General features: G+C 52.9%; 7 protein-coding genes across 7 annotated transcripts; 4 read left to right on the top strand and 3 right to left on the bottom strand.

Moving 5' to 3' along the window:
* Positions 1-951: 951 nt before the first annotated feature.
* Positions 952-2,138, bottom strand: CCM_00110 (uncharacterized protein; the record flags this gene model as incomplete). The annotated part of the gene is made up of 2 exons (XM_006665270.1): positions 952-1,554; positions 1,605-2,138. 2 exons carry the CDS (start codon positions 2,136-2,138, stop codon positions 952-954), a joined length of 1,137 nt encoding a protein of 378 aa, XP_006665333.1.
* A 309-nt stretch (positions 2,139-2,447) lies between these two features.
* CCM_00109 (uncharacterized protein) lies at positions 2,448-3,828 on the top strand (the record flags this gene model as incomplete). Its single annotated transcript, XM_006665269.1, has 4 exons — positions 2,448-2,659; positions 2,720-3,006; positions 3,058-3,202; positions 3,267-3,828. The coding sequence occupies 4 exons, from the start codon at positions 2,448-2,450 to the stop codon at positions 3,826-3,828; spliced, it is 1,206 nt and encodes a 401-aa protein (XP_006665332.1).
* Positions 3,829-4,340: 512 nt separating this feature from the next.
* CCM_00108 (polybromo-1, putative) lies at positions 4,341-6,590 on the bottom strand (the record flags this gene model as incomplete). The annotated part of the gene is made up of 4 exons (XM_006665268.1): positions 4,341-5,222; positions 5,273-6,224; positions 6,277-6,368; positions 6,393-6,590. The coding sequence occupies 4 exons, from the start codon at positions 6,588-6,590 to the stop codon at positions 4,341-4,343; spliced, it is 2,124 nt and encodes a 707-aa protein (XP_006665331.1).
* A 960-nt stretch (positions 6,591-7,550) lies between these two features.
* On the top strand, positions 7,551-8,437 carry CCM_00107 (acetylserotonin methytransferase-like protein, putative; the record flags this gene model as incomplete). Its single annotated transcript, XM_006665267.1, has 2 exons — positions 7,551-7,754; positions 7,808-8,437. The coding sequence occupies 2 exons, from the start codon at positions 7,551-7,553 to the stop codon at positions 8,435-8,437; spliced, it is 834 nt and encodes a 277-aa protein (XP_006665330.1).
* Positions 8,438-9,108: 671 nt separating this feature from the next.
* Positions 9,109-9,533, top strand: CCM_00106 (protein max, putative; the record flags this gene model as incomplete). The annotated part of the gene is made up of 2 exons (XM_006665266.1): positions 9,109-9,214; positions 9,331-9,533. The coding sequence occupies 2 exons, from the start codon at positions 9,109-9,111 to the stop codon at positions 9,531-9,533; spliced, it is 309 nt and encodes a 102-aa protein (XP_006665329.1).
* A 418-nt stretch (positions 9,534-9,951) lies between these two features.
* On the bottom strand, positions 9,952-11,454 carry CCM_00105 (threonyl-tRNA synthetase; the record flags this gene model as incomplete). The annotated part of the gene is made up of 1 exon (XM_006665265.1): positions 9,952-11,454. One exon carries the CDS (start codon positions 11,452-11,454, stop codon positions 9,952-9,954), a length of 1,503 nt encoding a protein of 500 aa, XP_006665328.1.
* Positions 11,455-11,932: 478 nt separating this feature from the next.
* CCM_00104 (importin 11, putative) lies at positions 11,933-15,116 on the top strand (the record flags this gene model as incomplete). Its single annotated transcript, XM_006665264.1, has 2 exons — positions 11,933-12,103; positions 12,171-15,116. The coding sequence occupies 2 exons, from the start codon at positions 11,933-11,935 to the stop codon at positions 15,114-15,116; spliced, it is 3,117 nt and encodes a 1,038-aa protein (XP_006665327.1).
* Positions 15,117-15,186: the final 70 nt, after the last annotated feature.

Here is a 15,186-nt window from a genome sequence, read left to right as displayed (position 1 = left end):
CACAATGGCAAACCGGGGAGGCGCAGTAGGTAACGGGCCGGAGCGACGATATATGCCACGGCGGGGAGATGGTTTTGGCCTTGCTTACCGGTCGCATTTTGATCCCGGGGTCTCGTTGGAGCGGATACACTTGGCCTTTGCCGTTGCACACGCAGCGCAAGCCGCACCCCATTTCGCCGTCGGCATTTTCGGACGCTCGTCGTTTGGCATGGTCCGACAAGGAGGCGCACGACGCCAGGCAGCCCCAAACTGATCAGATAATGCAATAGCAGGTCGCCAAACAAGTGGTCGTTGGATGTGGCCTTCCGGTTCGCCAAGCAGGGGCTCTCGGCGATGAGGACAGGCACCTAGAACAGCTCCTACGATATCAAGAGCAAGAGAAACGGCGTCTTTCGCAAATCTCCGTCAACGACTTGTGGCAGAAGTGGGCCGGTCGCCGGGAGCCTCGGCAGCGTTAGCCTATCGTTTTCAATGGTGGATAAATCTGCGCCACCACTCGACACTTAACTCGATAGTAACTAACTAACTACCTAGGTAGAGGTGAAGCTCTGCTTGCGGAATATTATACCTACTAACTAGTAGGTAGACATTTAGGGCTCTAGAGATTATTGTACTATTGTGGCTAGTTATGCTGGTAAGGGTCAGGGTCAACTTGAAATATTATAGAAGCGAATTGTTAATCATGAGACACGTACGGATGTAGTCGTTAGTTAGTTTTATTAGCACATAAAGCTGAAATGGCCGAGTGTTGCTATTTCAAAGCTCCAAAAAATCCTTCCCGTTGACTTTAAGGAGATTTGCCGTCCTCTCCATCGCCTATATAATACATGGTCGAGCCCACCCAATCATCATCTCTAGCCTACTAGGTAGTCGATGGTTCTAGTTCTAGCTACGTCGAGCTAGGTCTTGATAAAAACATATGCCAAGCAATTTATCGAGCCACGGCATTTATTACTTTGCGCGAGAAACGCCTGCGCCAATGACACCTGGAAGCTTCTCTTCACCAACGCTGTAGAGCAAGCTGATCGCCATCCAGACGACACCAACAATAATAACAGTGAACCCGAAAAAGAGCCAGAACGGTACACTGACATCTTGCTTAGCGCATGTTGGTCCACCCCAGTGCGTCGGCCCGCTGTTTTTATTGGCGGTGGACTTGCAATGGCACACGAAACAGACATCTCCTTCCTTCGGGTTCTCAGGAACTGCACCGTATTTGTTTACGCATGATCCATGACCTCCGGTGCAATTGTTTGTGCCCTCAACGCAGCTCTCGCTGGAACTGAAGCAAGCGGGGATGGGCTTCTTTGGGGTGGGTGATGTTGAGGAGCTGGCAACAGGGTGAACAAGGCTCACAGGAGCCGCCTTATGGTTGGAAGATATGACTTGCTCAGCTTGTCGACGGCGAAGCTCTTGGGGTTTATCAGACCATGAAGGCTTCGCGTCGTTGCCCGTTCCGGGGAGGAGGACGACAGTGGCTTCGACCTTTCCGGCTTCGGCAAGCTTGGGGATGGAACGCAAAGCTTCGAGGATACTCTTCATCGACTCTGGCTTCTGTGGCGACGTTAGTCTCGAACGGTAGTCGCACTCGTGGTTCAGCATACCTCTGCGACGTTGAATCTGGCAGCAGAAGATGATTCACTCCAGCATTTGCCGTCCTTCATCTGCACAATCTCGCTCAGTGAGCAGCTGTGTCGCTTCGTCGCGCCCGCATTGTAGGTATCAATTTCGAAAAAATCGCGATTGGCGGCGGAGGAAGGCAGATCATTTATCGTAAAAGTCGCATCCTGACCCAGAGCTTGCCCAGCATCCTTTATTTGTTGCGCAGTCATGCCATCAACCATGATAAGCAGTCGCTTAGTCGTCGGCTGGGACGCAAACAAAGTATCTCTCGAGGAAGCGAATTTGTTCAATGTAGAAACGGCATCGTCGGCGCTGACGTCGTCGGGGATATCTCTGATCGATGGGCCCTCGCCGGGGCTGGCCAGGCGCTGGAGGAACACGAGCCTGGCTAGGCTGCGGTGGAGGGAAGTTGTTGAGACGGACTCATCGTGGGGAAAAGTAAAGGCGTGTCCCGTAGTCGCAGCTGCCGTAGTACAGCTCGCAAGGGCCGCAATGATCCCGGCGGTGAATTTCATGATGCTTGTGGGATCATAAAAGCTGTGGCTGTCGAGTAGAGGAACGCCGAAACGTCACCACCAAGGGCGATGGCTAGTGAGGCAGCTGCAGTCGCCCACGTTATGCGGATATCGGCGTTTAGTTATTCCGGCACTTGGCGACTTGCAAGGGTCCATCCACTAACTGTGTGCCTGATGACGAGCTGGGCCATCACCAACCTGTACATTTTCAGAACCGGCGCTGTCTTCTAGCAGCATGCATTTTATTCCTTGTCAAGGCTTCACCGACCTGTACACATGACGGCACATCGTATCATTTTTCTTTGAAATATGGCGATGCGACGGTTGGCGCCCGCGCCTATATTGGCCTCGTTCAATGCTCTTCGATTGAAGCCTCTCCACAACCACCGATTTTGCCTGAATAGTCGGCAGATATCTCTGCTGCCATGGCGAAAAAACGATTTGACGACCCCACCTCTGCCTGTCTACTTCCACAAACCGGTTAATCAGTCGCGACTACGGCCAGTACGCCGGTTTGTCGGGTAAGAGCCCTTGCGCCCCTCGTCGCAGGAGCGCAGGCTGCTAACATATGTCATCTGTAGGCGCGTCCTTTTCACAACAGCAGCAGTGTTCGTCTGCTGGACTGTTTTCTATATCATCGTCCTGGAGCCCTTGTTCGACTGGGCGGAAGACGAGTGGGATGCCCTGTCCGAGAAGGAGAAGCAAGAAATGGCCGAAGAAGCAGATGATGGTCCGGATTCGATACTGTTCCTGCCTATGCCATTTGGCACAACTGAGGTCAATCAACCACAATATAGAAGCAACGACCCTGAGTGGCTGGAGTTCGTTGCCTTCAGTAGAAACAAGCAGGCACGCGAGGATATCAAACGTGTGTGACTCGTCGCATATTGCACCCACTGTGCTAACCTATAATCTCTAGTCAAGCTAGCCGACACGATCTGCAAAGCTGTCCAAAACAACGACCAATACGTGAGGATACTAGGCGGTAAAGATATGCACGTGTCCCAGTACTGGCTAGATACGATATTTCCCACTCGGCCGCCGCCCAAACACTATGTAGCGGGGTAGGTCATTTTTTTCCGGCTCTCGTCGCTGCCTCTTCTGGCTTCATACTGACTCTCAGGGCAGGATTAGTATCGAAGACGACGGAATATACTGGGCGCATCGCCCTATCGATACGCTTGCAGCGAAACATTTGTCTCTAGCCATCTACCCCGTAGCTGTGGCCAAGGCGGCCTGGAGTTTTCTCAGCGTTCTCGGCAAGGGCTTGGCTACAGATACTGCCGTGTTCTTGGGCATTGCCGAGCCGGTCAAACGGCTACCCACGTGGGAGTCTGTCGTCCTGAACCGGATGCCGCAGCAGGAGACTGTTGGCCCCGGCGCGGACCGAGAGCTGCAAGATTTGAAAAAGACGCTTCAGTCGGCCGTGCCGTTCGGGGATGTGATGCCGTCTAATCTGGAACATGCCAGCTCTGCGGCCATGGTGACCTTGGCCAAGACCTGGAAGCCTGCGCGGCAAGGCCCCGGCCCCGGCTGCATCAGGGTGGATGGCTTGATCCAAGTGTCTGGCAAAAGTGCATACATGACTGTTTATGTTGTCGCTTGGTTTGACCCCAAGCAAAGGAAATTCGTCGACATCCAGACTCAGTTGAAGCACCTATTGCCGTTCAAGCAATATCCGGCGAAATAAAGAGTTTTCTGTGGCGGGCCGAGGTGGTTGAAGGCTTTGTACTTGGGGAGAAGAAGCGAAACCAGAACTGTAATTTGTATTTTATTTCGGCAGCATGGCATTGGCGCTCGCAATTTCTCTTCTTTTCCCCGACAGAGCCAAAACCTGGGGCGGCTGCACAATTTAAATCAATCTCTAATAAGCAACGACGGGTATCACGAGCCATGGCGGCAGCGGGGATTGAACACTTCGTTTTTTCTTGCATTGTATTTTCAAGGAAAGAAATAACACCCATTAAATTGCAGAAAAATCATCAGCCATACCCAACAGAGTTCGGGTCCTGTCTGGACGGCTTCCAGCCTATACCCGTTCCATGTAAACTCTTCCAAAAGTTGAAAGAAAAAAAACCTTGTAACATTCCCATCACTGTGCGAAAGAAACGTTAAAGGGATAATTTAAAAATGGAAAGAACCCCTATACACATCGCTCTTCCCACGTGATTCGCCCACTTGCCGTCCCAATCTACCTTTATTTTAATTCTTCGTCACGTTGACGTATGCCGTAAAGATTTCCAACTCGGACTCGGGACCGCCCACCTCTCGCTGCTCACTGGGAATGGCCGCAATCAGGTGGGCCTCAACGACGTTGACGCCAGGGTGCAGGCCGACCTCAAAGGCGAGCTCCTGCGGCAGCTGGCCGGGAATCATCTGCGGGTACGGCTTCACCGGCTGCCGGTTGATGAGCGTCCAGAGGCTGTAGTGGCGCTCGTGCAGGAAGTCGGGCAGCATGGTGATGACGAAGACGCGGTTGCAGTGCTGCGGCACGTTGATCACGCCCGACTGTTGCAGGTACTTGGGGTCCGGATAGAGGGAGCCCATTTTGGGCTGGGCGAGCTGCAGCATCGGATGGGCCTGGATGGAGAGCCGGGAGAGGAGCGCATCGCTGACGCCTATCGCCTGTGGATTAGCATACGTGATTGGCGCAACTTTTTCAAAGTAGGGACCCTCACCTTTACCGGGGCCGCGAGACCGTCTTGTCTCGTTGTTTTGGGCGGGATTCGGGGGCGCAGGAGGGGGCACGGGGACGGGCGTTTCGGACAGTCCCGGTGGTCGCGGAGCGCCTGGTGGGAGCTCCCCTGGTGTGGGAACATTGGCAGGTGCTACATCGTCGACCTGTGCAACAGGAGTTACGGCGCCATTGACAACCTCGCCGTTCGTTGGGGGCGTCTCAGTGCCGGTGGCAGCGACTGGGGGGGCTGGCGACTCTGCATTGCCTCGACCACCAACATGGATTGTGATTTTCTTATTTGATGGGGTGTCACTGCCACCATGGCCGCCCACCCGGAGCTTGATCTTTGATTGTGCGGGCTCTGAAACAGCGGCCTTGGCCTTTCTCAACTGTGCCTTAAAAAATGTCTATTGACTGTTAGCCAAGAACTTGATTGTTTTAATATAGAGCGACATACCTCTAGCTCCTGTCCAAGAGAATAAATCTCGCTGCCTTCTTCATTGTAGAAATAGGCGTTTGTCCAAAGCAGTTTGGACCTTTCCTCAAAAGCGGCCCACGACTTGAATTCGCTGATCCCGGTCAGCTCACCGCGACCCTGAATACCTTTGACAATTTTCTGAAGCTTTTTTAAAGACAGGGGGTCAGTAACTATTCTGTAGTAGTCTTTCAGTGCCCGAGGTGGTAAATTGACAAAAGGCTCAAAGTAGACCTCCTCGTATTCAGGCTCGCGGTGCCTAAGCATCTCCTCCACAATCTTTTCTTGTGCTTCCTGGAATGTGAGTCCCTTGTAGGGAACGCCCTCATATTGGTGGCCGTCAGGCTTTGCTGGCGTAACAGGCTTCGGGCTTGCCTGGTAGGCAGAGGATCGACGTGGTCGAGAACGCGAGGAAGCAGGTTCTTCTCTTCTCTTGAGAATGATGGACTTGCGGCGCGGACCTTCTGGCTCTTGCTCCTCCGGCTCGTCTTCTTCCGCTTGCTCCTCCTCTACTTCTTCTTTCGCCTCTTCCTCTTCCTCTTCTTTTTCGCCGCCTCCATCTTCATCGCCCTCGTTCTCCTGGTCTTCATCACCCTCACCTTCACCCTCAGCATCCTCTTGAGGCAACGGCGTAGCGACAGCCTGGTAGCCCCTCTTTGCATAAGCTGGATTATTTTTCGTCATGTAGTTGCTGAGCGCCTTGCGAAAACGCTCTGCATCGTCAAAAACGGATGATGATCGCGGATAAAACTCTTTGGCGTTTACAATCATGCGCTTAAAATAGCTCTCGAGTTCGGCCAAGTTTTTGAAGTCGCCCTTTTCGAGCTTTTCTTCGATGATTCCGAGTGAAATTGGCATCCGTGTCTTCTTGTAGTAGTCGGCATTGCTTTGTCGGGGAATTAGCTTCTCAAAGTAGGTTGCAATTAATCGGCCACTGAGACACAAAGTCAGTAGCTGCGTTGCAGGCGAGGAGCAATCACTTTTACCTTTTATCAGAGGTGCGGCGAATCTGCTCAAGAAATGCAAGTCCATATGCGGTAGTTGATTCTTTGGTCTCGCCCTTCATAAGATCAAAATCCTAGACAGGATTAGCATGCGTCACTTTGCGCGACAGGGAGGGCGCATTGCGCGCAGCGACAAGCAGAGACGTGACAGAGGTTGTCCATCCGAGTAACTTGATCTGCATTGAGATGAGCGCTAATGATGGCGGGAATAATCGTACCGAAACCTTGCGACGCTTTGAGGAGCGGTCGCCAGAGTTGGTGCCGCTCCCAGAGTCGGCCTTGCGCTTGCTGTCCATCGCGGAGGCGCCGTATCGCCTAGGCAGCTAACGCCAGTTGCAGTGAAGAGAAATGCGACTCTGGACTTATCGAATCGTGCGTCAATGGTTCGTGATAGCAGTCGGCGCACAATGCAAAGCTTCAGGCCGTTGCCGCTAACTAGCAGACGCGTGTTTAGGTCGTAGAGCTCGCGTTTAAAGCTCTGTAGTAGCGTGCGCTCGGAAAGATGTCGCGCGCGTTGCTGCGTACAGTCAACATGCGCGGCTCCAATGTTTTACCGCGGCCCGGTTATGGGAATGGACGCTTGATGGCGCGGGCGAGCGTTGCGAATGTCGGGCTTTGCGTTGATGAGCTGGCTGGTGGTCTTTGTCCTGGCGAGTGGAAAAGCGCAGGGGCGGCGAAACGCACCGAGCCAACAAAACACTGTGGTGTCTCGATTGGGACTAGCGTGATCTGCCCTCATTTCGGACGATGTGATGAAGTCAACCCTGTCACGCACTATGCAGTGATGGCACTCGAGACGTATCGCTGAGCACATGAAATTCAGGAAAATCAGAGTCGATCAGAAAGGCCCTCTATATAGAATAGATTTGTCCTTTTGACGTGCGAATAGAGTATTGTTGTTGAGCTGCCGTGAATCCGATACCTACCTCCTAAGCATACTTGGGTACCTAGGTATGTCCCGTAGTTGACGTTCTGTCAATAGAACACCAACTATACAAAGAAAAAAGCCAAAGAAGCCAAGGCTTTCTACTTATCATGATTCTCTGAGAACAGTTTCTATAGTTTCTAAATGTCAAATAACTCACACATGCATTGGTGTTACAGCGACCTGATACTAGCCTACCTCCCTAAGCGCCCTGAAATGCCCCGCTGTGGAAGCTCAGATCGCGACCGAAACTTGGCCAGCACAAGCACCAGCTTTTTCACCTACATACATCTGAAGGCTCGCCACATTCAATCGCGTGCCATCAGACAACATGGCGGACTCAGAGATACCAAAGGGCCCGCCTTCTGGCTACGATGAAGCCGCAACAGAGCAGGCCGCCGGTGCGCGCCCTCGCGCTACGTCAGGACTACGCCGTGGCCCTGCGCCGCTCGACATTCCCATCATCAAACACCTCAACGCAAAGCGAGTCATCCTGGCCTCTGCGTCGCCCCGCAGAAAGGCGCTTCTGCAACAGGTCAGTTTGTGGCAGCTGGTGCAGCGAAACCCATGTCTAATGCCATATGATAGGTTGGCTTGAGAAACCTCGAAATTACGCCGTCTACCATACCAGAAGATGTGGACAAGTCCATTTACGGCCCATGGGAGTACGTCTCCGAAACTGGGCGTCGTAAAGGCCTCAACGTCTACCAAAGGTCGCTCGAGACGCACCTCAACTCGATACCCGATCCGGACCTAGTCATTGCCGCCGACACCGTCATTGTCACCCGCGACGGCCGAATTTTGGAGAAGCCGCGAAGCGAAGCCGACCACATCGCCATGCTCAAGCTCCTGCGAGACTCTCGCGTTCACCGCGTCTTGACCTCTGTGACTGCGCTTGCGCCCCGGGAAGATGCGCGCCACCCAGGCTACGACATGGCGACACACACGGTGGAAACCAAGGTCTACTTTCGCAGCGAAGAGGACGGTCTGCCGGATGATGTCATTGAGGCATACGTCAAGACGCGCGAAGGCGTTGACAAGGCTGGCGGATACGGCATCCAGGGAGTCGCCGGACTGCTCTTGATTGAGAAGATTGATGGCAGCATAGACAATGTCATTGGCTTGCCCGTACAAAAGACGCTGCAGTTGGCGGAAAAGGTCATTTTCCGCCAAGACGAAGTAGATTTTGAGGGCGAAGAGGTAGAGTCTGACGGGTGATGATAATAGACGACAGATAGATTTTTTTTTTAGAATTTGCCTGCTTTCAGTGTCTTGGCGCTTGGGGGGACGAAGTAGCCTTCGGAAACAGCCATCTCTAGTGCAACAAATATTACAATGCAACAGCGAGATGTTCCGAATTAGTTAATTTGTAACCGGCAGTCAGCGACTTATGCTAGCTTCTCACTACCTAATACAGATATCGGGGGCTGTGATGACCTTTTCTTGCATCCCGACTATCTAAAATTATATTTCACAATTGTCTCAGCTCTAGCCTAATGTCAACTCATGTACGGCAGCATCTCCGTGTCCCTCGGCTGTCTTGTACATCAAGAGCGCCACTAAATTATAAGCTACGGCAAAGCAGCAACACGTCGGCTGCGTCATGCCACTCGGAAGGAATCTGGGGCAAGACCCCTGCCAAAAGGAAGCAAATAAAATAGTGGACTTGACCAAGCCCGTCTCCCTTGCGGGCGCTGCAAGCCTCCAACGCCGACGGGACGGGGTAGTCCGAAGTAGCCTCTGGGCGTGCGCCGGCGCTGCGCATGTGATCCCCCACCAAAGGCGGCCAGCCGACTTAACCTCCCAGCCCGTCCCGACGAACCCCTCCAAACCATCCTCGCACAAGTACAGCCCAAGAAACAGGCCGTGAACATTGTCCCTTGCTGATCATGTCGTCTTCGCCAAACAACACCGCCGGAGATGCTGCCAACGCCAATGGCGACGACAAGCCCCGTCTTACCGAGGAAGAGAAGAAACAGAACCACATTGCCTCTGGTGAGTTGTCAGCATGCGCCGCCCGACGCCTCTTCCCCCCGCACACGCCGGACCATCGCCAGGGAGGGGGCCTGTTTGTTGCTTGGCCGTGAACTGGTGGCTAATTCTGCGAACAGAGCAAAAGCGCAGACAAGCGATTCGCGAGGGCTTCGACCGACTGACCGAGCTGGTGCCAGGTCTCGAGGGGCAGGGCCGATCCGAGGGCCTCGTGCTCAAGAAGACGGTCGAATACATGCGCCAGCAGCTAGATGAGCGCCAGTCCATGATTGAGCGTGTCGAGCGAACTGGCGGCGCCGTGGACCCCGAACTCAAGTCGTAAGCTGCGCCCTTTGGCCAATGCGCCCGCTGCCCTCGCACAGCTGACAATAGTCGTCACAGACAAGGCTTTGCCCACCCACACAACCGCGGTCGAGCCGATAGATGAATAAATGTACAGAGTACTGTCCCAAGCCAAGAATTCAGGAATAGACAAGACCTTTTTCTGCGCACAGCCACATGCGCGAGCGCGGCTGCGTACTCCGCGACGGTGAACTGCACCACAGCAAAGGAACTTGATCGCTGCCGCGGGACAACAAACGTCGCGCCGCGGCCGGCGCGCCGCTTACACAAGACCAGCATCTCGTCTTTTGAATGCTGAGAAGGCACGGATACACCCCTGGATGCAGCCTCATCAAGGTATATCGCTGCCAGGAGAGCCATGTCTATATTACATTGCTGTACACGTTGACTAGTTTACATTATTCGAATCGGTTCACCATCTCCATCATTCTATCTCTCATTTCGGCAGGCGACATGCGCTCCTTGCCCAGGCTGACTTGTTTACTTTGCACATCTGCGTCGCCTACGACAAGTATCTGGCTGTAACCGTTGTTACGCGCCTCTCGTATCTTGGCGCCTAATGATCTGGCCGTGGTGTCCAGGTCTACTGCAAGACCTGTTTGACCTGACAAGGCGATGCCAGCATCTGCTACTGGGGGCTCATTACCAGTGGATGAACTGGCAACATTTCCCAGCAGAATGTCGCGTACTTTATCTGCCCAATCCACCACGGGAGCAGTCGTGTTGACGGTCAGAATAACGGCTTGGCGGGGATTTAGCCAAAATGGCCACTTGCCGTCGTAATTTTCTATGAGAAGAGCCATGAGACGCTCCACAGAGCCAAGCACAGCGCGGTGGATCATGACTGGTCGTACTGGGCCATACTCTGCCAGCAGAGCAGGATCCTGTGTCGATTCGCCACGAGCCTCGTACTCAGGAGCCGGTGCTTGGTACTCCAACTCGAAGCGCTTCGGCAGCTGAAAGTCAAGCTGTATCGTCGCGGTCTGGTGCTCCTTGCCGTCCGAGTCTTGGAGCACAATATCGATCTTTGGCCCGTAGAAAGCACCATCTCCTTCATTGACGCTCCACTGCATGCCTGATGCGTCTAAAGCGCGGCGAAGACGATCCTCTGCTCTGTTCCATTCGTCTTCTGTGCCTATAAAGTGGTCCTTTGGCCGCGTAGACAGTGCCAATCGATAGCTCACGCCAAATTTAAGCGTAGCATAGACTACTTTGACAAAATCGAGCGTCTTCTTGATTTCTTCCTCTACCTGGCTAGGGCGGCAAAAGATGTGGCCGTCGTCCTGGTGGAAGCGGCGCACTCTTGTGAGCCCAGACAGCGCACCCGATATTTCGTTTCGATGGAGAGGGCTGAAATCGGCGTAGCGTACTGGTAGATCTCGATAGCTATGCAGCTTCGACGCGAAGATGAGGCAATGCCCAGGACAATTCATGGGTTTGAGTCCGTATTCGCTGTCGTCCTCGTCTTCCGTCGCGGCGGTTTCGTTCGAGTTCGTGCCACAGCACCCCTCTGAGTGTCCGAGGGCTAACGCTCGCTTGTTTCCGGTCACTGTGTACATGTCGTCGGCATAGTTTTCGAGGTGGCCGGACTTGGCCCATAGCGACTTTTTGTAAATGGTCGGGGTGATGACTTCCTCGAAGCCATATCGTACGTATTGCTTTCGCAGGAAATCCACAAGTCGATTGAATATTCGCGTTCCATTAGGGAGGAAAATTGGTGAGCCAGGGCTGAAGGTGGAGGTGATGAAGAGCTCCTGCTGGTGACCGAGCTTCCTATGGTCAGGAGGCTCGCGCTTTTCTAGCTTCTGCGAGTAGAGCCGGCGCGGCAGACATTTCGGGCACGTCCATTGACGATGCGTGACAAGTGCGACGACTCGCCTCGTAGACTGCAAGCGTATCATACGAGTGTGGCCGAGCAATTGGCTCGTTCAGTGGAAGCGGGTTTAACCAGTGATGCAACTTCCAAACTTCAGCGGCGCGATTGGAGATTTGGAAAGCCTGTAGCAAAGTTTAGCCCGGGGGCCGACCCACTTTGGTCGGTCAAGACAGACCGCAGGGGTCCAGTGAGCTTGGCCAACGTTCAAAAAGAAGCTTCAAACATATGAAAATTGTGGTGAATATCGTTATAAGATAACTAAATAACTGTTTTCGGAATTCATCAAATCTGGTGACTAAATTTAATTTTTATGCTCGCACCCGGCTCTGTTAAAGCCCCAGGTTGGAACAAGGCGGGGTAAACACATACACAGGCACCCACCCAACTAAATACACCCCCACCAGACAAACTTCCTCATGTTCACCAGCATCGTCCCGACGCCTCAACTGCATTTGCAGTGGCCTTAGCGAGTTCTGTAAATCCTCCAGGTGTGGGCTGTCGCCATGAGCTTCTCTATTGAAGTCGCTGGCGAGGCCAATCCGCTGAGCTTCGAAACTCTCTGTCGCGCACTCCTCGGAGCATCCTCGACAGGTTATGCACAACGGCAAGCCGCTGGGCAACAGCTTCTGTCTTGGGGCGAAAGGGGGCAACAAGGCTACTACGAGGCACTTCAGGTATTTCTACGAGATCCTACACATATATCGCAAAATTCAAAGTGTCAGGCCGCTGATAAGCTTGCAGACTGCCTTCCTCGATCGATCTCTCCCTGTCGATGCCCGCTTTCTCGCCGTCATTCAGTTGAAGAATGGTATTGATCGACTATGGCGCGTGTATGCCCTTACGAAAAAGGGCATTGATGCCAAGGAAAAGGCTTCGATCCGCTCTCGTTTATTCCAAGGCACGGTCGACGAGCCTGATCGCAAGCTGGCCTTGCACAACGCTCTTGTCATTGCCAAAATTGTTCGAATTGACTATCCGACTGACTGGCCCGATGCTCTTGCTAGTATCATCTCTCTTCTGCGCTCTTCTAAAAATGGCAACCAGCGTCATCTTCATGGCTCCTTGGAAATTCTTCTCCGAGTCGTAAAGGAGCTTGGCACCGCGCGCCTACGAAAATCTCAGACCGCTCTTCAGTCCGTCACCCCCGAAATTGTCTATGTACTGTCTGAAATCTACGCCGAAAAGTCCAATATCTGGGTTCCGTATCTCTCTTCCGGACAAGGCAACGAAGAAGAGGCAAATCTTGCTATGCAGAACAGTCTGTCCGCACTTCGAACTCTCCGTCGCCTCGTCGTCGTTGGCTACGACCGCCCGCATACCGATTCAACTGTTGAGCAGTTCTGGATGTTCTCTCAGAACCAGTTTGGCCAGCTTCTTACCTTTGTCAACGACAACAATGCCTCAAACGAAATGGTTGGCAAGCACCTTCTGCAGTTTACTAAACTGCATATCGATATGGCTGAACAACACGCCGCCAGCTTCGCATTTTTACCCAATTCACTACCCCTAGTTCGCGCATACTGGGACTTGATTGCCAAATTTGCCGAGGTATTTAATACATCTGGTGGCATTCGCCAGAGTTTCAATGATGTCAAGGCAAAGTCGGAAGGGCCGCTGTCGGAAAGACTTGCCCTGAAGGGACTTTTGTTGTTGCGCGCATGCGTTCGGGCTGCCTTTCAGCCCTTGCAGACATTCAAATACCACACCCCGGAGGTCAAAGACGAGCAAGACCGTGCACGCAATATCATTAAGACTGAATTGCTCAAGGATGACCTCGTTGTTCAGATTGTCAACTCCATAATCAGCCACCTGTTTGTGTTTCGCAAATCTGACCTTGAAGCCTGGGATGAGGATCCTGAAGATTGGGAGCAGCAGGAACAGAGCGAAGGAAATGCCTACGAATGGGAGGTGCGCCCCTGTGCTGAAAGGCTCTTCCTGGACCTTCTCACAAACCGCAAGCAGCTCATTATCCCCCCGTTATTACAATATTTCCAAAGCGCTCAAAATCCGCAAGCAGATCTCGCCACTAAAGAGGCTGTCTATACTGCTATGGGTCTAGCCGCCGCCCATGTCGTCAACTCTTTTGACTTTGAATCCGTCTTATCCTCAACTTTGATAGGTGACGCACAGCAATCGGGTGGTTTATATCGCGTTCTCAGGCGTCGAATTGCCATTTTGATCAGTCAATGGGCACCTATCAAGCTCTCTGACCAGAGCAGACCGATTGTGTATCAAATTTTCCGCCACTTCTTAAATCCCGAAGATGAGACCAACGACATCGTTGTGCGAATCACTGCCGCTCGACAGCTCCGCTGGATCGCTGATGAGCTGGAATTCAACGTCGAGGCCTTTCTACCGCATACTGCAGATGTTTTAAGCCAGCTTGTTCATCTTGTACAGCATGTCGAGGTCGATGAGACGAAACTTGCTATTCTAGAATCTATTCGAATTTTGGTAATGCGGATGGAGGATCAGGTAACACAGTTCGGCGACCAGTTGATGACTGCACTTCCCAAGGTGTGGGAGAACTCGGGGACGGAAGAGTACATGATCAAGCAACATATCATTGCCATATTCGCTGCCTTAGTCATGAGCATGGGCAACAAGTCGCAACGCTATCATGGCTTCATGATGCCTCTCCTCGGAGAAGCAGCGAGGGAAGGCTCCGATTTACACGTCCACCTTATTGACGAATCTCTAGAGCTTTGGAATGCAATTCTGGAACAAAGTAAGCCTCCTCTGACCAAAGATGTCCTCAACCTTGCCGATGCAGCTCTTCCTCTTCTGGAATATCAGCAGGACACGGCTTCCGTAGCCATGTCAACCGTGGAGTCGTATATTCTACTGGCTCCTTCTGCTATGCTTGAAGGTGACATGCGCACAGCGACATTGACTGCGTTATCCAACTCTCTCAGCTCAAAGAGCAGAGGACAAGTTCGTGCTGCTACTGTGTGCATCGAAAATATGATTCGTGCCGCTGCTGACCTCGGAGGATCCGACGGCATCTCTGTCATCATTCGAGACATGGTCAACATTGGATTTATGCACGTCATCATGGGAAATCTTCGCGATGCTTGGGAAGCTCACCAGACGACTGGGCCGAATAGGAGAGTCAGCAAGTTGAACACGGTGACCCAGGGAGATTACTTGGCCATTCTTGCGCGCCTAGCGGTGGCTGAGCCGTCACTCTTTGTGCAGCTGTTGGCGTCTTTCGGGGCTCTGGATGAAGTGTGGAGTTGGTTGTCTAACGAGTGGTTCGCATATATGCATGACATGGACAATCTTTCGCGTCAGAAGCTTTATCTACTAGGACTCACGCGCCTCCTAGAGCTTCCCTCCCCCATGCAAGAGCTGGCTCTTGGTAGCCTGCAACATTATTTCGATATGTGGGCGATGGTATTGGCAGACCTGCAGGACGGCATCCCAAACGGCCCCGACATGTTAATTGGAGACCTGGGAGACTTGGGGGAACCAACAGAGTACGATAGCCCAAAGGCTAGCACGGAAAGGCAGATGGTGGCCAGTGATCCTGTCCACACCATCCAAGCTTCGGCCTTTGTTCGAGAAAGACTGCAAGATCTTGTGAGCCGCGTGGGTGGCGAAGCCGTCTTCCAGGAGCATTGGGGCGCGAACGTGGACCGGGACATTATCACCAAGTTCCAGACCATTGCCGGTCTGGGCCAGTAAGACGGAGGGCGCGCATCTGGTGACAGCTGTGACGCCTCACTTATAAACGCAATGGACACAGGACTAGATG

This window comes from Cordyceps militaris (genome assembly GCF_000225605.1).
Source record: "Cordyceps militaris CM01 unplaced genomic scaffold CCM_S00001, whole genome shotgun sequence".
Classification (NCBI taxonomy): domain Eukaryota; kingdom Fungi; phylum Ascomycota; class Sordariomycetes; order Hypocreales; family Cordycipitaceae; genus Cordyceps; species Cordyceps militaris.
Note: the sequence above shows the minus strand (reverse complement) of the source record. Positions and strands in the feature narration are given on the sequence as shown.